The sequence below is a fragment of the Schistocerca americana genome, chromosome 3 (assembly GCF_021461395.2).
Source record: "Schistocerca americana isolate TAMUIC-IGC-003095 chromosome 3, iqSchAmer2.1, whole genome shotgun sequence".
Taxonomy (NCBI): Eukaryota; Metazoa; Arthropoda; class Insecta; order Orthoptera; family Acrididae; genus Schistocerca; species Schistocerca americana.
In genome coordinates this window covers 408,235,512-408,258,075 of record NC_060121.1, presented here as the reverse complement: position 1 = coordinate 408,258,075, position 22,564 = coordinate 408,235,512, and the positions used below count along the sequence as shown (strand labels likewise).

Below are 22,564 nucleotides of genomic sequence, written 5' to 3'. Positions count from 1 at the left end.
CTCACACAAGTTACTGACATCGCAATGGTCTTGGAGCACATACAACCATGAGCTGCTGGCTGTGTATGAGGCAGTGAAACACTTCCGTTTGTCAGTAGAAGTCAGTCACTTCATTATCTTCACTGGCCATAAACCAATAACAAAAACCAATTTTTCAGCATGCCAACTACAGCAGCTGGAGTGCTTGTCCCAGTTGACAATGGACATCTGCCACATATCCAGGATGGACAACATCATCGCCAACTGCTTGTCCCACAACTGTCCAGTCATCTCTACCGCAGTGAACTTTGAAGATGTCATACGAGAACAGGAGGGCGACAGAGAATTGGACAGGTTCGAACATAATACCTCCAGCAGCCTACATCTAGAACTGGTGTGAATCGCTGGCTCCTCCTTAAAGGCTTGGTATGGCTTTACAACAGGCACACATCACCTGTTCCTCCCAGAGAAATTCCGGCACAGCAATTTCGACTGTGTCCATGAGTTATGACATTCTGAAACAAACACCATGGTGTCAGCCATGGCCACACGTATTGTCTGGCCTGGAATCTCAAAAGACTCCTGTCAGTGGGCATGCACCTGCTTGGGATGCCAGTACACCAAAGTCAGGTGACACACCCATGTGCCTATCAGCGCCTTCCCCAGTGTGACACACCATTTCACACTTGCTATGTGGACACTGTAAGCCTGTTTCGTTTGTCCCAAGACAAACACTACCTCCTTAAAATGGTAGACCACACCCGTAGCAGACGTCACAGCTGATGCAGTTACTTCTGCTTTTGTTGGCATCTTGGTGGCCTGCTTTGGCTGCCCCAGCCACGTAACTACAGATTGAAGCCATCAGTTTGACTATGCACGTCATCCAACTGTGTGATCCATAGCTACACCACACAAAAAGCTACCACACAGTATCTAATAGCATGGTTGGGTCGATCCATTGGACACTGAAGGCATCCCTGAGGTGCCACAACACCACCTGGATGGAGGCAGTCCGGCTCTACTCTTTGATCTGCAAGTGACCCCCAAGAAAGAGTCTGGCATCTCATCTTGGCCCACCACTAGCAGATTGCCTGCACAATCACATGGTTGGCCTCCAACCACACCCACTGATACAGCATGGTGCTGGCATAGCCCTTGTCCAAGCAGACTTACAGTGCTGCAAGCATGTCATGCTGCACGTAGGCACGGTACATTTACCACTTCTGCTGCTGTACTTGGGACCGCATTGACTGATAAGATATTAGAAATCGAGTATAATGGTAGGCCAACTAAAGTCTCAATCAACAGAGTCAAACCAGAATACATCTTGACAAAAGTGCTCACCGCACATTTCTTAGACTTGGCGGAGTACTTGGCAACCGACTAAACTCTGCACACAACTGGCAAGAAAGAGCCGCTCCTTGCAGCTGCCGTTGGCTCACTCACACTGCCAGCTGTCACCAAGCAGCCATGTGAGCCCCAACCTACCCCCCCCCCCCCCCATGTTTCACAAAGGTGCACTGGCCAGCCCCACCACAGAAGCCAGCAGAGTACATCATATGCTGCATCATAATGACATCACACCACACCTGACAGCCTTCACCCCCCCCCCCCTCCCACATGCCACACCAGCCATGTGTGATGCCACACACTGTGGCCTTTACACTCCCACTGACATCACCACAAGTGTGTGAGGCACAATTATTTGCTAGCTGCAGACAGAACATATTCGTTTCTTGCAGCTACCAAGCCCCAATCCCCAAGAAGGGATCTGTGTGACTATTAGGCCAAAACTCAGCAATGATGTGGTGCCAACAGGTGCACAGGACACAAAGAGAGACAGCAGCATGAACTAGCAGCCAATACCTTATAGACATGTATGCCGTTCTTCAATCTCGTAAGCCATAGTCCATGTGTTGGTCAAGCATAATGCGTGTTCCCCAACACCCCATATGGAAACTGGATAGCTGTCACTCATTGACTACATTTCTTGTGCCTGCAAACTAAACAGTATGTGTGAGACTGGAGACCATTCACATGCTGGGCCAGTCCACAAACTGGACTGTATGCTTGATCACTGAGGAGTGTGTACCCTTCATGATCAGTGGTTGAGCCATTCACCACAGACATGTGATCACCCTTGCAGGTGTTTTGAGTATGATTGTTAAGTGTTTTTTGGTGTATACATATTATTGTTAATAACCAAGTTATTGTGTAACCACATGCATTCAGTTACTGTCACATATGCCTATAGCTGGGACTCAGTGTGTGGGCAGAGCAGTAAGATGGCTCACAGTACAACAGTTCTGAATGTGGTAAAACCCACTTGTGGCGTGCTTCATAACAGATAATAAAAATGCGTTTTGATTGTCTTAATCACTGGTGGTCAAAATATAATGTAGATTGTCATGACAAACACTACAGGTAGAAAGCAAATGTTCTAAAAGCTGGAATCATAGGTCTGGTTGTTGTGGCATGTAGAGGGTGATGAAGTTTTCTTGCCGTGTTGAAGATGTTATACAGCTAATCGGTGAATTGCCTGTGAACTGCATATCATGTAAAGAATTCAGCACTTGTCCAAGATTTTTATTGGAGGAATGGAAGTCACTTTCTCCAAATTGCACATCGACTGCTCTGATAAGGTTGCATCCCTAGTAGCCAGGTGTTTTTGGTCATCAATGGGCTTCTTTGGGGTCACCACTTGTTCACTGATTGACAATAAAGTACGATCAAAATTAAAACCCCCCATTCTTAAAGTCACCAATTTGTTACATGTGACACTATAAAGTAGATACTTGCTTTACAGAACAAGCAATGCACTGGCAGTAAAACAAGCACACAAAACGAAAACATGAGTTTAGAAAACAAAGATACTGTACAATTATTTGTTTCAGTGGCAGTCCTCAACTAATTGTCACTACAAATCTCTCCAATTGCTTGAGTTCAACAACATATGTGCTAATGTTGTTGCTGGTAAAGATGATGAAAGCACCTAAATTGTGTCTTCATTTGCACAGTTACATTCATTAATGCCAAATGGAATACTTTTCTGGAGAAATCATACAAATACAAAAAGCATTCACTGCACAAAAATGTACTGTAAGGATAATCTTTGTTGTCCTCCTCAAATTTCTTGCAGGCAACTTTTTAAAAAACTTGATGTACCACTACTAACAACAACCTCACAATAGTCTTACCCTCGTTTGGTGACTGTTATTTCAGAATTTGAAAATAACAGTACCTAGCATCCATAAATGTAACACTAGGAACAAGAATAAACTCACTATCAACACCTTAAACTTACTCTTGTGCAGAAAGGGGAAACAAATGTAGCCACAGAAATATCTAACAAACTTCCTTGTGAATTAAGGTACAGGCTGACAATGACAGCAGACAAAAATGAAATGGATTTATGTCTGTAGAGAATACTTTATGGAAGCCAAACTGCGAGGTTAATTACAGGTCCTGCTCACAAAAATGTTTGAGTATTCAGTCTGTGAGCTATTTTCCGAAAAATTTCTGGCAATAGTGGAAAGTGGTAAATGGGTCTGTAATAAGAGATGACATGCTTATTTCAATTTTATAATATTGAGTATTGTCATTTCAAATTTAAGTCCATCAGAAAACTAGTTTTGAATAATTTATTGATTGCAAATGAACAGCAAGCATTATCCTGTCAAGACACCACACGAGTAAAGCAATCTTGTAAATGTACCACAATAGTTTGACAAAGCTTCACTTTTTACTGGTTCTAGGCTGAATAACAAAACCTTTCGGTGTCAGTGTTAGGTTCCATCTAAATCTTGATTATGTTATTCTCTTATGAGGGATCTCTACTACTTCAAAAATTGTATTTCTCTGGAAAAAGGGATGACAGGTACATCACTTGACTTGCACCATGAGGATTAAGTAAGTGTTACCTCAAACAATTATGACAGCCCCTCACTTGTATGTTTGTAATTCCACAGTCTACATTAAGAAAATATTAATAACTTTCACTTTAGGATGTCAGTATTCTGACACAAGGAATATGCATGCCACTGTTAAGGTGGGTGAGCAGCAAGCAGGTGCTAAGAAAGTTGTAATGATCTGCTAAGCTCAGAAGAAAATTTTGCTTCACAATCTATGAGACAGAGAGGGAGGAGGAGAGGGTCAAAGAGAGAGAGAAAGAGAGAGAGAGAGAGAGAGAGAGAGAGAGGGCACTGTTGTCTCCTGGCAGATCAGTTTGTCCTGGATGCAGTATCCAGTATCATTAAACGTAATGTGTTCCCCAAACACTGTGCTATGTTACAGCATATTTAAATGTAAAAGACAGCATGCAAAATAATATGACACTGTGTGCTACCAAAGATTTTTTACTGGAACCATGTATCTCACTATGGTACTGACCTACCTTTTAACAGCATCTTCTTCTGAACCTATTCATACAAAAGGTTCTCAGTGCAGTGTACACCTTGAGCATGACTGTGTTTTTCTATTTCATGTGATTTTAACCTAGTGACAACCTATCAACCAGTGATGCTAGTTGGAATAATTTAATCATAGATAAGGTGTTTACACTTAAAAATAATGGGTAAGTGATGTGCTTCATGTACAAGACATACAACAAATCAGAGTGGTAATATCAACCATTGTGATAATTTATTAGTGCAGCCAGCATGTGTATTTCCTAGTGCACTTCTGTGGCACATCACACAAAGAGCTGTTCAACCCAATATTTGCAAAATATGTCCATTTCTATGCCTTTATTGTTGATCCACATTTCATTTAATGGGCATTACAGATTTTCTTTGTAACACAAAGGAAAGTAAATTTTTCTGTTTCAGGTAAAATGGTGGGATACAAGGAAGATGGCTGAACCAACTGAAACGTTAATACTGGACCCAGTAAAAAGTGAAGACCAGTCCCTGAGTAGGGCCCTTGGAGCCTCCTGTCTTGAATATGAGGGCACAATACCTACTCGATTTATGATTGGAACTGAAAATGGCACAGTATTTGGCTGTAATCGCAAAGGAAAGACTCCTGTAGAAAAAATTGTATCTAAATACACAGCACACATAGGTCCAGTATATGCTCTTCAGAGGAACCCAGCATTTGTGAAAAATTTTATAACTGTTGGAGACTGGACTACAAGGATATGGTCAGAAGACTGTAAAGAATCAGCTATAATCTGGACTAGGTAACAAACGTAGCTACAAAGAGTATAGGAACGAGTCAACTAAAGTGAATTACAGCATACAAGTTATGAAACTGGTACTAGTTAAATAAACCATCTATTAATTAGGGTTATATGAAACAAGTTATGAAATTCCAGTGCTTGTCAGGCCATTGTGAAACATCCTGCTGGAGAAATTTAAGAGAGTAAGAGTTAACAACTCAAAGCAAATGAAAGCAGAGAAATTTAATTTACATAGTATAGATTTATGTGAAATTATGCACTACCAGTGTTTGAAGACTGTTTACCAACCAATTAAACAACGGGAACTCGCTTGTGGGATACCTGACAGAATCACAATTTATGGCTTATATGCCCATTAGCCTCTCCCCCTTTTTTTCATGTGAATAATGGACCTTTCTACAGTGGAGTGGCTTGGTTGCCTCAGTGACACAGATAGCCTTAGCAATGATATCATAAAGATATCTGTGGAGAGGCTAGACAAACATATGGTTCCTGAAAAAGGGCAGCAGCCATCTCATTAGGTGTCTGTGGAGGAGGAGGGGGTTGACACTCTGGATGATAGTAGATCTGCTCTTGCAACACTAGCCAATATAGCCTCTCTTTGTTGATATGGCAGACAGCTGAATGCAAAGGAAAACTACTGTTCTTATATTTCCCATTCACATCAGTTCTTCAGTAAATGCTGAGAGCTACATGCCACTAGTCTTCAGACTGGGGACCACAAAAACAACAATGGCCATTACCTCAATTCCAGTTGTTTCTGTTGTAGAGTTGGTATTCAGAATCTCTTCTTTTGCCCACATCTCAGTTAATGCTCATTTTTAACCCCTGATGCAAACAGAGGGTTGTTGTAAGTTTAACGTGTGTATCTGCATATCTATCTGTGGCATTCTAGCTCCCAAACAAAAGGCCTGATTTCAATGCAGTTTTTTTTTCGAAAGCTGGTTTAATATGGATGGTTCTTAGCTACGTTGCACGAAAATCTGTTCAGCCACTTAAATTTTATCAGATAAATTAAGTAAAAATGTTTACCATTAGCACACTCTATTGATATACACTGCATAATATATAAGAGCTACATAAAGTCATGTAGTACCAGATTGTAGGCCTCCAAAAGATATAAATAAAAGTCCACAAAAGTATATGTTTATCTTTCATGGTTGATCAAGAATGATGGTTTTTGTCTCTTGGAGCGGCCCGTTTCAGCATCTACAAAGCAAAAATTGAGTGATTGTGACTCAACTGTAAAGATAAACAACGCTCTCAGACCTTTTTGTAGTCCTTTTTGAGGTCTTCAATTCAATACTAAATCGAATGATTTCGTCCTAATAGTTCAGACAGCCTATTGCAAGAGGGTGCCATGGCAGCCCACTTACTTTCAATCTGATTTAGAATTATTTCCACTACTTGTTGGCTATGTTAGCTAAATTAGCTAACTATATGGTAAAACATAGTCCAAGAATCTATGTGTGAATTTAAAAAGAAACACATAATCCACATAAGTGAAAAAGATACCATGTTGCGATTTCATGCCTCATCCTGGGAGGTATTTGTGTGAATGTAGGGACAGAGTATCGTTCCATGACTTCCAGCAAAATATAAAGTTAACAAAGCATGAAATAAACATAAATTTTAAATTTTGGAAACCACGACCCATAAAACTTATAAAAATTAAAAATTATATGTTTGCTCCTTTAAGTTTAATATAAGTAGTACTATTTTGATTCAAGTATCTTCACATGGTGAGCACTAAGTAAATAAAATAAAAACAGAATACATCTAAAAATGATAAAGTATAAAATTTAAATACAAGTAAGCTACCTAAGCAATGTAGATAAACATAAAAAATAATATCTAATTGTTGTTTGTACATAATTATGTAAAAATACAACATGAAATAAATAGTTAATTCTATTCCAGAATGAGATTTTCACTCTGCAGCGGAGTGTGCGCTGATATGAAACTTTCTTAATTCTATTCTTCAACAATGTTAGGGTAATTAAGACAGATCGGTTTTCATATTTTATATAGTAAGTAATTATATCTTCAGTAGCTACTTTCAGGTTCTTGCAACTTGCAGGAGTGCAAGAGATGACACCAAACAGAAGAGGCTTATACCCCGAAATAACAAAAGTATGCTGCTCTCAAAAGGATAGCTGCTGTTAACTTGTTTTTGCATTTTTTTAAAATTTTAATTCTAAGTTTTTTATTTGAGATTGTACTTTAATAGCTCTACATTCTATGATACACCCTGTTTTCTTCAAGTCAAAAATGATTACTAGTGAAATTATGAATTTGGATAATCTAGATCATAAGTGCTTGGTTGCGGAACATAGTTAAATCTGCGATAACTTATACAAAATGGCTTTTGTAGAAGAATCCTTTATTTTAGGCGTTGATGCTTTGTATACTTTGAAAACCCCCTTACAGTTTAGATTTCCACACATGCTTCTACAATGGTACCATGTTTTATGGACTATAAGATGCACTTTTTTCTTCAAAAAATTGCCTTCAAAATTCAGGTTCATCTCATACGTGAAATTAATATAAAAATATCCAGTACTTCATTTAAAATTTCCAACAGTCTTAAAAATGGCCATATAGTCAATGCTGCGGGAAACTCTGAAAGGGAAATTGAGACATGGAAATACAGAGCTTTCTCTTATTCTGGTAGGACTTACTTTACAATTGCAGCCTCTTGATGTCTTGATAAATAAACCATTTGAAGTGTATATGAGAGATCAATGGAACAAATGGATGATGTATGAAACCCAACGTGAATTCATGCCAAAGGTAGCTTTAAACAACCTACAGTCAAACAAATGGGTCAGGGGTTAACCAGTTGTAGTCTAGAGTGAGAGAAGACATCATTATTAAATCTTTCAAGAAGTGCAGCATTGGTAATGCTCTCAATGGCAGTGAAAAGCATCATATATATGAAGAGAACAACAATGACGAAGAAGAAGAAGTTCAGATGATAATTTTCAAGGATTTTAAAAGGTCGGTTCAGTTTTCTAACCTAAGAATTTTTTTAGCCTAGCTTTGCAGTCTTATGATAAAAATGGTAAAAATGTTATATTTAAAAAAAATACCTTACAAAATAAAGGTGCATCTTATAGTCCATAAAATGTGGCATGTGTACACAGCAAAGTACAGTGCTGTTTCAAAACATAAGTCCATTTAACTCTTTCCACCCTTCTGCTTTCCCTTCTTTGCTTAGAACTGAGTTTCCATAAAAGCTCTTGATATTCATGCAAGTGCTTCTCTTTTCTCCAAAGGTCTATTTAATTTTCCTGTAGGCAGTATCTATCTTACCCCTAGTGATGTATGCCTCTATATCCTTACATTTGTCCTCTAGCCATCCCTGCTTAGCCATTTTGCACTTCCTGTCAATCTCATTTTTGAGACGTTTGTATTCATTTTTGCCTGCTTCATTTACTGCATTTTTATATTTTCTCCTTTCATAAATTAAATTCAATATTTATTCTGTTACGCAAGGATTTCTACTAGCCCTCGTATTTTTATCTACTTGATCCTCTGCTGCCTTCACTGCTTCATCCCTCAAAGCTACCCATTCTTCTTCTACTGTATTTCGTTTCCCCATTCCTGTCAATTGTTCCCTTATGCTCTCCCTGAAACACTGTACAGCCTCTGGTTTAGTCAGTTTATCCAGGTCCCATCTCCTTAAATTCCCGTCTTTTTGCAGTTTCTTCGGTTTTTATCTACAGTTCATAACCAATAGATTGTGGTCAGAGTCCACATCTGCCCTTGGAAATGTCTTACAATTTTTAAACCTGGTTCCTAAATCTCTGTCTTACAATTATATAATCTATGTGATACCATCTAGTATATCCAGGCTTCTTCCATGTATACAACCTTCTTTTATGATTCTTGAACCAAGTGTTAGCTATGATTTAGTTATGCTCTGTGTAAAATTCTACCAGGCGGCTTCCTCTTTCATTTCTTCCCCCCTATCCATATTCACCTACTATGTTTCCTTCTCTCCCTTTTCCTATTATCGAATTCCAGTCACCCATGACTATTAAATTTTCGTCTCCCTTCACTGCCTGAATAATTTCTTTTATCTCATCATACATTTCATCAATTTCTTCGTCATCTGCAGAGCTAATTGGCAAATAAACTTGTACTACTGTAGTAGGCGTGGGCATCGTGTCTATCTTGGCCACAATAATGCGTTCGTATGCTGTTTGTAGTAGCTTACCTGCACTCCTATTTTTTTTATTCATTATTAAACCTACTCCTGCATTACCCCTATTTGATTTTGTATTTATAATTATGTATTCATCTGACCAAAAGTCTTGTTCCTCCTGTCACCGAACTTCACCAATTCCCACTATATCTAACTGTAACCTATGCATTTCCCTTTTTAAATTTTCTAACCTACCTGCCCGATTAAGGGATCTGACATTCCACGCTCCGATCCGTAGAACGCCAGTTTTCTTTCTCTTGATAACGACGTCCTCTTGAGTAGTCCCCGCCCAGAGATCCGAATGTGGGACTATTTTACCTCCGGAATACTTTACCCAAGAAGACGCCATGATCATTTAATCATACAGTAAAGCTGCATGCCCTCGAGAAGAATTACGGCTGTAATTTCCCCTTGATTTCAGCCGTTCGTAGTACCAGCACAGCAAGTCCGTTACAAAGCCAGATCAGTCAATCTTCCAGACTGTTGCCCCTGCAGCTACTGAAAAGGCTGCTGCCCCTCTTCAGGAACCACACGTTTGTCTGGCTTCTCAACAGATACTCCTCCTTTGTGGTTGGACCTATGGTACGGCCATCTGTATCGCTGAGGCACACAAGCCTCCCCACCAACGGCAAGGTCCATGGTTCATGGGGAGGGGGGGGGGATATCATTATTTATTCTCGCAGGTAGTTTCTGAACAATAAATTCTGTGACATTTTGAAAAAAGCGGGACTTCTGCCTGATGTTCGCACACAAGTCCTTTTTTAGATATGTGGATGATACCTTTGTCATTTGCCCCATGGCAGGGAGAAGCTAGATGATTTTCTGAAACATCTAAATTCATGCCACCCGAATATAACATTCACAATGGAACTGGAAAGGATAGACAACTCCCATTCCTGGATGTATTAGTTAAGAAAAAGCCTGATGGCACATTTGGGTATAGTGTGTACCACAAACCGACACACACTTACTTATACCTGCAAGCCAACAGTTGCCAGGATCTGGCACAGAAGACCAGAGTGCTCAAAACTCTAGTGCACAGAACACTCTGCCGGACCCCGACAGTTTGGCAATGGAAATAGAACACTTACAGTCGGTGTTTAGCAAGAATGGACTCTCATCTAGAGACATCCAGAAGGCACTTCGACCTGCCAGTCAACCACAGGATCCAAAAGAAGAACCAGAAGAGGCAAAGAGAGTGGCATACGTGACAAATGCTGGACCGATCTCTGCTAAGATTAGCGGAATTCTCACGTAACATGACATAAAGAGCGTATTTTGTCCATCCACTAAGTCTGGGACAATGTTGGAGAATGTAAAGGATGACCTGGGGTTACAGAAACCGGGCGTTTACAATATACCGTGCGAATGTGGGATGTCACACATCGGCCAGACCACCAGGACTGTGGACACCAGGTGTAAAGAACACCAGAGGCACACCAGACTCAGGCAGGCAACCAAATCAGCCATAACAGAACACCGTCTAGAGCTCAGTCACTTGATGAACTACAATGACACCAAGATTATCACACAGACCCATAGATATTGGGACAGTGCCATAAAATATTCCACCCAGATCAAGATCATGGGACACTGGATACCAGCTCAGCATGGCCTGGGATCCAGCTCTTGAACTCCCTAAAACTCAACGCAAAACACATCGAGATTTCACAAGAAACAGGAGTGGGGACCGAGAAAACAGCCACGAGACAGAGCACCAGACACTACAGATTTGTCCTGACACTCCTGAGATGACGACCCCCCTAGAGAACGGCCAAATTGGGCGCGGAATTCGGTTGGAACATCAACTGTTAGAGGGAACCATCGGAGTCGCGCCTGGCGGGCGCGGACCCGGGACGGAACACTCGACGCGGCGCGGACCGATTACGAAGCGCCCAGCAAGGGACAGAAGAGGAAGCCGAGGAAACAGCAATGAGACAGCACACCAGATTACAGACCGGTTTTGACAGACCTCAGATGATACAGCCTACTGGTGCACGGAACTGAACACAAAGGGGAATACAGGCCCACGTAGTGGAAAAACTCTTCAAAACAGAAAGAAGACTTATACGCAGTATCATCAAACTACATCCCACAACCCCCCAGCAATGAAGTGTACACAATCTCAGGCACAGAACCACTACAAACCAGAATAGCCAAGCTCAGGGTGAGATACGGAAAACTCATACTCCACACCAGGCGAGACATGGAGGATATTGTCACCACAAACGGAAAAGAAAAAAGAAAACCTACCTACAAATACGTACCACCCTCACGCACAATAGCCCAAAACACAGGCAAAACATTCCCTGACCTCGTCCTAATCCTGGAACCCCTAATTGAAAAGACAACAACAGCAACTCACCTAGATGAAAGAATAATGGATTAACCACAAACACACACACACAAACACAAGAAACAAACAAACAGTCTAAACAACACCAAACACCTGACAACAGCAAACACTCCATCTCAGGATCCATTAACAATTAAAAACCTCAACTACAATTGAAAATACCCAAGGAAGACACCCAACACCACCTATAAGTGTATACTATTATAACCAAAAAATATTGTAAAGCAACTACGCTAGGAATCTGATATCTACAAGAGATTACCGAAATATATGTACAAAGATCAAGAAAATCACCCTTGATAACTACCATATAAATTCTACCAAATTACTTTTTTTTAAATTTCACTATGGGACTTAACTTCTAATGTCATCAGTCGCCTAGAACATACAACTACTTAAACCTAACTAACCTAAGGACATCACACACATCCATACCTGAGGCAGGATTCGATCCTGCGACCGTAGTGGTCGCGCGGGTCTAGACTATAGCGCGTAGAGCCGCTTGGCCACCGCGGCCGGCTCACCAAATTACTTATAAATTACATCTCACTTATGTATCTTCAAACTTCCCATGCACATAACCCTCTCACATATTGTCTATCTATTCTCTCTCTCTCTCTTAATTAAATCTTTTGTATGTATTATGTCTTTTGCTTTTACTATGCCTTCTGTTCTTATATTATCTTTGGTTTTTATTATGTCTTTTTCTACTAAAAACCTATACTATATTAAAATAACGTTACTTAAACTTTTGTTATATATAAAAAAGGAATATACTGTAATACTTGTAACAAAATTTTAAACCATTTATGACAATGCACTTGCGAGAAAAATAAATTGTATCATCAAAAAAATAAATATGTAAAACCCCTATGGCTGAAAGGGACGCCAGCATGCCGTCAATCAGCCCGCCCTCCTCCCTTAGAGGTGTGAATAAAAAGTTAAAAAAAATAACAGATAAGAGAAAACAAATAAACGCACAAGGACCAGTCTCAGGTAGCACCTGAAAAAGACAGCGAGTTATGCTGTCGAAATATCGTGCGAGAACAAAATGTCAACAGAGAGCCGGAGCCGGAAAAGCCTGAAGAATTAAATAAATTCGTTCTTTGTAAGTAATGAGTTGGATATTATGCAACAAGACGTTGAAGATTGGAAATATTGTCAGCACACTGAGATATTGATGCCTGCGTACGAGGCTTGCAATGATACGAAGTGAAAAAATTGTTGTTTGACAAGCTCAAAAATAAGTTTCTTCCAGTTGCAACTGTATCCACATATACACCTAAAACATCGAACTATTCGCGCTATTCACTGACTTTGTTCATGAGCTATATTAATCGCTGGTGTAGTATTGGCAGTATTCCACTTGTTCTAAGGAACTGGATGTAATTTTTTAATTTTGTTTATACAGAAATTAGGGGAGTGGCCATTTGCAGCTAAGTACTTAATCATTCTTTAACGAGCATTATTGATGGTTTCTTATACTGCAGACTCTCAAACAATTAATTTAATACTTGTTACCAGCATAAATACTAACGCTGCTTGGTGCTTGAAAGCCATTCACATACCGAAGAAACAAACGTGGGCCAACCACAAAACCCCATAAATTCTACTGGTGATTTGGTTTCCAGATAACACCATACTCTGGCTCTAACTATGACTCACCAATGGCTAATTTTCCTTTCCACTGTCGTAATACAGCAAGACGTATTTGTGTTTCTACAGTTTCCATCGCGCGCTGCTGACTGATGGCGCTTGGAGCCCCACCCGTTACTCAGTGTTCTGCACCACCAGGATGGACGGAACCTTGGACGTGTGGGACATTCTGCAGCAGCAGAAGGAACCCTGCCTCAGCGTCAAGGTTAGTTATGGCAATCTGCCATGCAACTCTTCTAGAACCATAAGGTTCTTCGAGTGTGCTCTACAGCCTATATGATACTTTAGTTCCGAATATGTTGGTCTAGGAGTGTTACTGTACTTCCAATCACAGGCAAGCAAAGTTCTTATCATTTACCTCCGAATGCTTAGGAATTCGGATTCAAATCTCTGTACGTAGACAGAGAATTCTTCGTTTCAAATGTGCAGCGCGTAGTGGACATCCTTCGTTCTAGGTAATGTTCTTATTATTCCACTTTTGCTAACAAGCGAAACACTCTTCCTGAGCGACATTTCACTTAATTTTACTTTGTTTAACGCGGTCTAAGATTTGGGTTTCAAGCTCATTTTCTAAAAGTAGGCTTGTAACTCAAAACCTACGTCGTTTAAAATAAAATACTAGTTTGTAAAACACAGCCAGTAATGTGTGTTTTCTTTTGTAATTACCAATAATGTTTCATTAAGAACCCTTAGTATGTGAGTTAAAATGAATCCATTCTAACTCTGATATGTGGGAAAAGTCACCTGCATGATTTAATTTCCTCGGCCACTGCTACAGTGGCGTGCAATTCTAGAGCTACATCTTCAGTATCCATCCTGCAGATACGTGTCAACACAGTAAAGAATTCACAGCAAGGTGCCATAAGCTGTTCCCAAGCTAAGTGGAGGAGGAAAGGATATAATCACTGACTGAAACAGAAAACCCTTGGAGCTTGCAGAACGTTTATTACAGATCGACGAAGAAAAAACTATATTCAAAAATTCTCCTTAAAGTCTGGCTACATAAGATCTAATCGATCTAAAAACATTGTGGCACCAAAAGATATAATTCCAATGAGTAATCGCTCATCAGTTATTGAACTGTGCATTGGTCTTGACAAAAGAATAAACAAAACAAAAAAGTATGCATATATATGTAAATGAAAACTATTATGTACTAACGCAAAGAGATGGAGCGCTTAAATGTCGAAAAACGAAACACTACTCACAAGGGAACCTCCCCATCGCACCCCCCTCGGGTTTAGTTATAAGTTGGCACTGTGGATAGGCCTTGAAAAACTGAACACAGATCAATCGAGAAAACAGGAAGAAGTTGTGTGGAACTATGAAAAAATAAGCAAAATATACAAACTAAGTAGTCCATGCGAAAGATAGGTAACATCAAGGAAAGTGTAAGCTCTCGAGTGCCGTGGTCCCGTGGTTAGCGTGAGCAGCTGTGAAACGAGAGGTTCTTGGTTCAAGTTTTCCCTCGAGTGAAAAGTTTAATTTTTTATTTTCAGTTTATGTGACAAACTCTTATGTTTTCATCACTTTTTGGGAGAGATTATCACATCCACAAGAAAACCTAAATCGGCCAAGGTAGAAGAATCTTTTTACCCATTCGCCAAGTGTACAAGTTAGGTGGATCGACAACATATTCCTGTCATGTGACGCACATGCCGTCGCCAGTGTCGTATAGAATATATCAGACGTGTTTTCCTGTGGAGGAATCGGTTGACCTATGACCTAGGGATAAAATGTTTTCTGTTCCCATTGGAGAGGCACGTCCTTTCGTCTACTAATCGCACGGTTTTGCGGTGCAGTCCCAAAACACAGACACTAAACTTATTATAGTGAACAGAGACGTCAATGAACGAACGGACAGATCCTAACTTTGCGAAAATAAACTTCTTATTCGAGGGAAGACTTGAACCAAGGACCTCTCGTTCCTCAGCCGCTCACGCTGACCACAGGACCACGGCGCTCCTGAGCTCGCACTCTCCTTGATGTTGCCTATCTTGCACATGGACTACTCAGTTTGTATATTTTGCTTATTTTTTCATAGTTCCACACAACTTCTTCCTGTTTTCTCGATTGATCTGCTATCCACTGTGCCAACTTATAACTAAATCTGAGGCGGGTGCGATGGGGAGGTTCCCTTGTCAGTGACAATAAATTCGGTACACTGTAAGGCTGATTTTTGGGATGAGCAATACTTCCACTGCTCACGTGCACCATGCCGAAGTGAACATATGGCAGGACTGCCTTTCCGCCTCACCCCGCTCACAGTATTCGCGCGGCGCGAGATAATGTGCCACAACCACAAAACCGCGCGACATGGCGCAGGGCCGAGTCGCGTCTCAATTTGCGCGTGTGGCACAGCGCGCTTTTTTGTAACTTCACAGATTCAAATTGGACCACGCAAATTGCGACACGACTGGGACGCGCCACGCCTGCTTCAGGTCGCTTGGCGTTGTGGATGTGGCACAGTTTCTCGAGCCGCACATCACGCAAGTAAGGCAAAAATCATATATTTTTACTGAATAGTTTCTGTAAAATCGTTTGAGAAAGATTACAGGATGCGCGCATCGATTCTGTCCGCGCAGAGCGTCGCCAATCGACGTGGGAAGTATGTGTACGTGTCGCAATATGTGCAGGACCAGCGCGACATCTGCGGAACGTGCACATCGCGCTGTAGTGTCGTGTCACGTCACGCGTGTTACATTCGTCTCAATTTGCGCTTAGGCCGGTATTACACAATCAAATTTCTTTGTCAAAGATTTGATCAAGATGTGATCAAATATTCCGTCAAATATATTTGACAAAGATCTTTGACGTAGCGTTAGAAAGGGTATTACACTGTCATCATATTTTTCGTCAAAGTTCAAGATGGCTGACAACAACAACTTGTTATTAACCACAGCAGTTGCATGTACCACAATTGCACTGTGTGTACATGCGGAAGAGAAGCGGTGGAAAAAAGGAAACATACCTGGGTGAAGCCGTGGGTTTATGACACGATAAAAGCATTCAACAATACTTGCTACGTGAGTTTATAGTGGCGGACGTCAAGATGGATGAACATACATTTCTGTATGTGCTCAAAGAAGTGTATCCTCATATCACAAAGAACAATATTCACTTAAGAACTGCTACATCTGCAGAAGACAGGCTCACTGTTACACATTACAGGAGAGGGTTAGGTTAGGTTAGGTTAGGTCAGGTCTCCAATCTTCGTAATCTATTTTTGCATTCAGCGTGCCTCACGTTATAAAGGGCCTCATCAGCTTCATACATCTTAATTTTGTAGTTGTCGGCACACACCAATTGCTACCCTAACCTAACCTAACCTAACCTAATTTACCAGCAATGTTTATAAAAACACAACAGACGCCAGAATGCAGCGATGCTAGCGCTCCATGTGGTAATATGTCACATTGCAGTGAACAGAAGACAAGCGACTTATTTGATCAAATCTACAGGGTGCCCTAGATTTGATCAAATATTGGACGACATTTGTCAAAGTTCCCTATTACACCATCAAATACCTTTGACAAAGATATTGCACAAAGATATTTGACAAAGAAATTTGACAGTGTAATGCCGGCCTTAGCCTAACGTGACCACCGGCTATGTTCGACGTCAACGTGCAATAACCACTTACAAACGACAGGTGGCACTAGCAGTGGTGGGCGAAAAGGAGCGATTCATCTGACGTCCAAAAGGACATGATCATTTGCTTTCCAGCGAAGGGTGGAAGCATTTACAAAGTGTCTAACTCTGTAAACTGTTTGAGTGCCTCCTTGGTTCAAATACGCCGTGCACGGCAAAGTGGCGCTGTCCAAAACCGGCGCCGAGGCAACAGTGGTGCACCACGAGACATAGCTGACAGGGGTGAAAGACGGATGCGGAGGTGTGTACGTGCAAACAGACATACAACTGTTGAATAACTGGCCGCACAGTTGAACCGACAGTCCCTCCTCAACTACTGTTCAGCAAATGGAGTTGTGCATGAGCCCCTGTAGCAGGCGCCTGGTTCATGCACCCATGCTGACTGCTGTTCATCAGCTACAAAGGCAGCTGAACGTCCACTGAGTGGCGACAGGCAGCCTCTTCAGACGAATCACGCTATATGCTCCATCAGACACATGGCCTTTGTTACGTACCACTCTGCAAAAGTCGTCAGATGGGTACAGGCTGGTGGAGGGTGCGTTGTGGTCTCGGGAATGTTTTCGTTGCATTGCCTGGTTGGTCTCGTCATACTGGGAGGCACAATGGATCAACACAAGTATGCATCTATCCTTGGGGAAAATGTCGACCCCAACATGCAGTTTGGTTTTCCTCGGCACAATGGCGTCTACCATCATGACAATGCAACATGTCGCGCGTCCGCCCCTGGTAGCTGACTGGTCAGCGCGACAGATTGTCAATCCCAAGGGCGCGGGTTCGACTCCCGGCTGGGTCGGAGATTTTCTCCGCTCGAGGACTGGATGTTGTGTTGTCCTAATCATCATCATTTCATCCCCATCGACGCACAAGTCGCCGAAGTGGCGTCAAATCGAAAGACTTGCACCAGGCGAGCGGTCTACCCGACGAGAGGCCCTCGTCACACAACGTTATTATTATGATAACATGTGACACAAATCGCAATGTATGTGAGTGGTTCCAAGACCATTAGGATGACTTTAGTGTACTCTCCAGGCCACGAACACCCCCCCTACCCTCCCCGAATTTAAACCCAATCGAGAATCTGTGGGATCACCTCGATCGGGCTGAACGCGCCACGGATCCTCAACCTTGTAATCTAGCGCAGGTGGCCACGTACTGGAGCCAGCATGGCTGCAGATCTCTGTCGGTACCTTCCAGAGCATCACTGACTCTCTTTCTGCACATCTGCTCTGCAAAAAGTGGTTATTCAGACTTCTGACAGGTGGTCGTATTACATCATTACCTATCCCTCTTTGCCTGCAAGTCCAAGGAATTTCGCAACACATACCATCATTTCCTATTACCAATGTAGGCCTCTATCCGTCTAAACAAGCACACAGGCGAGGACTCTCGCATTCAGAATTTGCTTTTTTAATGCAATGTGCACTATAAATTAGGGAGTCTCTTCTAAGGATGAATTTTTCTTTTCTAACTTAAAGTATTTTTGTACTACTAAAGTATACCTTATCATGCAGTTTCAGCTTCATTTGATGATGAGAACCAGTGCCTACTCGACTTTAAGGATTTGAATTGATATTTGCAGCCGGCCGAAGTGGCCGAGTGGGTCTAGGCGCTACAGTCTGGAACCGCGCGACCGCTACGGTCTCAGGTCCGAATCTTGCCTCGGGCATGGATGTGTGTGATGTCCTTAGGTTAGTTAGGTTTAAGTAGTTCTAAGTTCTAGGGGACTGATGACCTCATATATTAAGTCCCTTAGTGCTCAGAGCCATTTGAACCATTTTTTGATATTTGCATATATATGAATTGGCGACTAAATTCGACTGAGTGAATGAAATGTGTAAATAAACTATGAACATCTTCATTAGATTCTTTACTTGAATCACTTAAACAAACAAAGTTATATCCCATACTTAGGCCTACTTTTGGAAACAGTTTTTTTTTATTTACAGTGCTTGGTGTGTTATGGACCTCCTTAGGGAAATAGCGCCCAAAGCTGGAAAGAAGTCCAATGTATACTGGATATGTCATCAGTGGGGGCCTCATCCGAGATGTGAAGGAGGTCCTGCCTGCGACTATCAGAGGTGCAGGATGCAGCAGTCATCTTCAAGTTGTGCCTCACGTCGGTACCAACGATGCTTGTCACTTGGATTCTGAGGCCATCCTCCTTTCGTACAGACACTGGCAGAAGTAATGAAGACTGCTGGTGTCGTTCATTGGGTGTAAGCAGAGGTTACAATCTGCAGTATTGTACCCAGAACTGATCGAGGTCCTTTGAATCGGAACCGAGAAGAGGGTCTCAACCAGAGGCTCTGTCACTTCTGTGACTGTCTTGGCTGCAGATTTCTGAACTTGCGTTATGAGGTTGGGAACTGTAGGATTCCTCTTGACAGGTTAGGGGTGGACTAAACAGACGAAATAGCTACTCAGATAACAGAGTACTTGAGCAGTGCATATAGCTTTTTTTTGTAGGCGGTGGGTTTTCAAATAAAACATGAAATGATGGCACTCAACTACGTACTCTCTGACTCAGAGTTGAAATATAGGAAGTTTTGACTGGTTTCGTTGTCTAGGGGCTGGTATACGTAGGTGTCGCATTACGAGCCAAATACTGCTGAGTGTACAGTATATACATGAATCAAATGGTCGAAGGTTCCCAGCACTCGGCAATTGCGAATTTTTAATGCAACATAGTAATTTATAAATGAAAGATTGCAATTAAATAAAATCTGCAGGTACAATCTTAACGACTTTAAATGATGAATATGATAGCAGAAGTACTTTTGAGAATGCGGTATATTTCTGCAAAACACTTATTGGTGTCGATGGTCCACCAATTAAATAGAATATAAGTTGAATAACAGGGAAACAATAGACTCCTACTGATTGTAATTAGTTATGAACGACAGCATAGCTCGCGAGATATTCATTCACAAGTTCACAAGTCGGCACTCCGAAGTATTTCTATCTCCAGCGACCACACGCAAACTGGTCCACTCTCCAAGACTTTCCCGCTACCGTACGTCGCACCGTATTGTCCAGGACTCCCTCGTGTCCTCTCCTATACCCCTTAGAACTCCCTCTGTCCTTTCTCAAAATGATGCTCCTCCCCCACCTCCATACAGTCTCTCCACGTGTCCCTTTTGGAACGATCACTGCGATTGGCTAGAGTGCTCCCGCCCTGTCTCCAAGCCAACGCACACTCACAAACGTAACGAAACACATTCGAAATACTGGATTTACATTTAAATAATTTGAAATTAAATAAATATTCATACGGCTGGACCATGAACACGCTCTAACACAAATAATTAAATACATAAACAAATTAAATAAACATATATCAAAGGAATGGAAACAAAAGATAGGCCAGTAGCCTAAAGTGCCAGTGCTTTCCAAACACAGTAAATATTTGACCAATTTCTTCATTAATAGTATATATCGGATACGAACAAAAACATAGACGAATAAATATATTTATGAGCATGCTGCTACCGTTTTTTCGTGTCACTGTGGAGTACTTATGGCCTGAAGCGATCGATAGTAATTGGCCACTAATAGCTTTCTAAAGACACGTCGATCGACAAAATCGGATGAACCGTTTAGATTTTGGAAATTCGTTGCTGGGTGTTACTTGTATAATTGATCATCAGATACTCAACTTTAAACTAATAAAGATATTGAAAACCTGACTACACCACCAGAATCGTCTTGCAAATAATGGTAAGGTACATGTTTCTTTTTGAGGTAACATGACTCACCTGGCTACTATTAATTTCTATACAAACTGTGAAATGGCTGCCATTAAGGTTTCACAAAGTCCGATATCTTTGGCACTCCTGGCATGTCTCCTTCATCGACACAGCGTCACCAAGGAATTCCGAGCCACGCGGTCCCTGGAGCCCAGCTAACGTTTGGCACCATGTGGCCCCCGACGAGCCGCAGCTCGCTGAGAGGCCCCAGCACGGCCACGCCAACTCTGAGCTTTGAATATTTTCAGGGGGCCACAACTCGCCCTTTACCTCACAAGGCTAAGCGGCCGTTTGAGGTCTCCTGATGAATGCTTGCCAGTATCCAGTGGATACGCAGAGAGTAAAATCAGATTGCATAGAAAGTAAAGACACTTCAGATGTCGAAATGTTAACAGTAAGTTGCAGAAGCATCTGTAACAAAGTCTGTTGTGTTGGCTGAAGAGCCAACACCGTGTTACTAGTGGAGGCCGAAATGCACGCGTTTCAGCTCACGCAGGTTGGCGTGAGGAGGGAAGAACTACACTGACGTGAGGTCTGGAATATGACAAGGAATTAGAATTCAGAACGCGGACGTAAGTAGTTTGATACTTTACTTTAATCCATTAATGAAGAACGTCGCTCTTGACGGTACATGATTCACAATATCAATATCAATAGTAACTGAATATGGCGCCTTGCTAGGTCGTAGCAAATGACGTAACTGAAGGCTAGGCTAAACTGTCGTCTCTGCAAATGAGAGCGTCTGTAGTCAGTGAACCATCGCTAGCAAAGTCAGCTGTACAACTGGGGCGAGTGCTAGGGAGTCTCTCTAGACTAGACCTGCCATGTGGCGGCGCTCGGTCTGCAATCACTGATAGTGGCGACGTACGGGTCCGACGTATACTAACGGACCGTGGTCGATTTAAAGGCTACCACCTAGCAAGTGTGGTGTCTGGCGGTGACACCACAAAGTCCCTAAATTTATTTCCCCCCATAAAAGCTGTCGCACTCAAGTAATACTCTGGACTGAGAGCCAGACAAAACACAAAGCAGAAAGCTCCGAAATATTTAGTGATGCACGATAGGTAGGCCTTTATCGACAAGACAGACATCATAGGAGGGAGAGTATCCATTGGAGTCGACGAGAATATTGTGTCTACCAAGATCGAAACTTAGCCTGACTGCGCCCTTAATTTGGACGCGAGTAACTGGCCTAGGTAAACTAAACTTAATCATTGGATGTATTTACCAGCTTGCTGATTCCACAGTAACAGTTGTAGAACCATTCAAAGAAACTCTACACTCAGTAGCGCGGAAGTACCCCGATCATACAGTTTTAGATAGAGTCGGCTTTAACCTATGAATGGAGTGTGTATGGATTAATTTCAGATGAGATGGACAGAGTGTCTTGTGAAACATTTCTTAGCAACACACTCGTGTTGGAAATATTTTAGACCTTGTAGCTACAAACGTGCCTGACCTTATCGACAGTGTCAGTGTAGAGACAGGAATTAGGGATTTTGAGGTCATCATAGCGATTATGGTTGCTAAATTAATAATTCCATAATCAAAAGCCGCGCGGGGTAGCCACGCAATCTAAGGCGCATTGACACGGTTCACGTGGTTCCCCCCTTCGGAGGTTAGAGTCCTCCCTCGAGTATGGGTGTGTGTGCTGTCCTTAGCGTAAGTTAGTTTAAGTTAGATTAAGTAGTGTGTAAGCCTAGGGACCGATGACCTCAGCAGTTCCCATAGGAACTTAGCACCACCCACTACAATCAAAGCTAGGGAAATTTTTATGCTGGAAAGAG

At 41.8% G+C, this 22,564-nt stretch overlaps 1 protein-coding gene across 1 annotated transcript in view; it reads left to right on the top strand.

The window, feature by feature from the left end:
- Positions 1–22,564, top strand: part of LOC124606943 (dynein axonemal intermediate chain 2) — a 150,937-nt gene that overhangs the window by 104,255 nt on the left and 24,118 nt on the right. The window contains exons 5-6 of the mRNA XM_047139065.1: positions 4,806–5,158; positions 13,450–13,585. Of these exons, the coding sequence (XP_046995021.1) occupies positions 4,806–5,158; positions 13,450–13,585 (489 nt within the window). The remainder of the gene's footprint in view (positions 1–4,805; positions 5,159–13,449; positions 13,586–22,564) is intronic.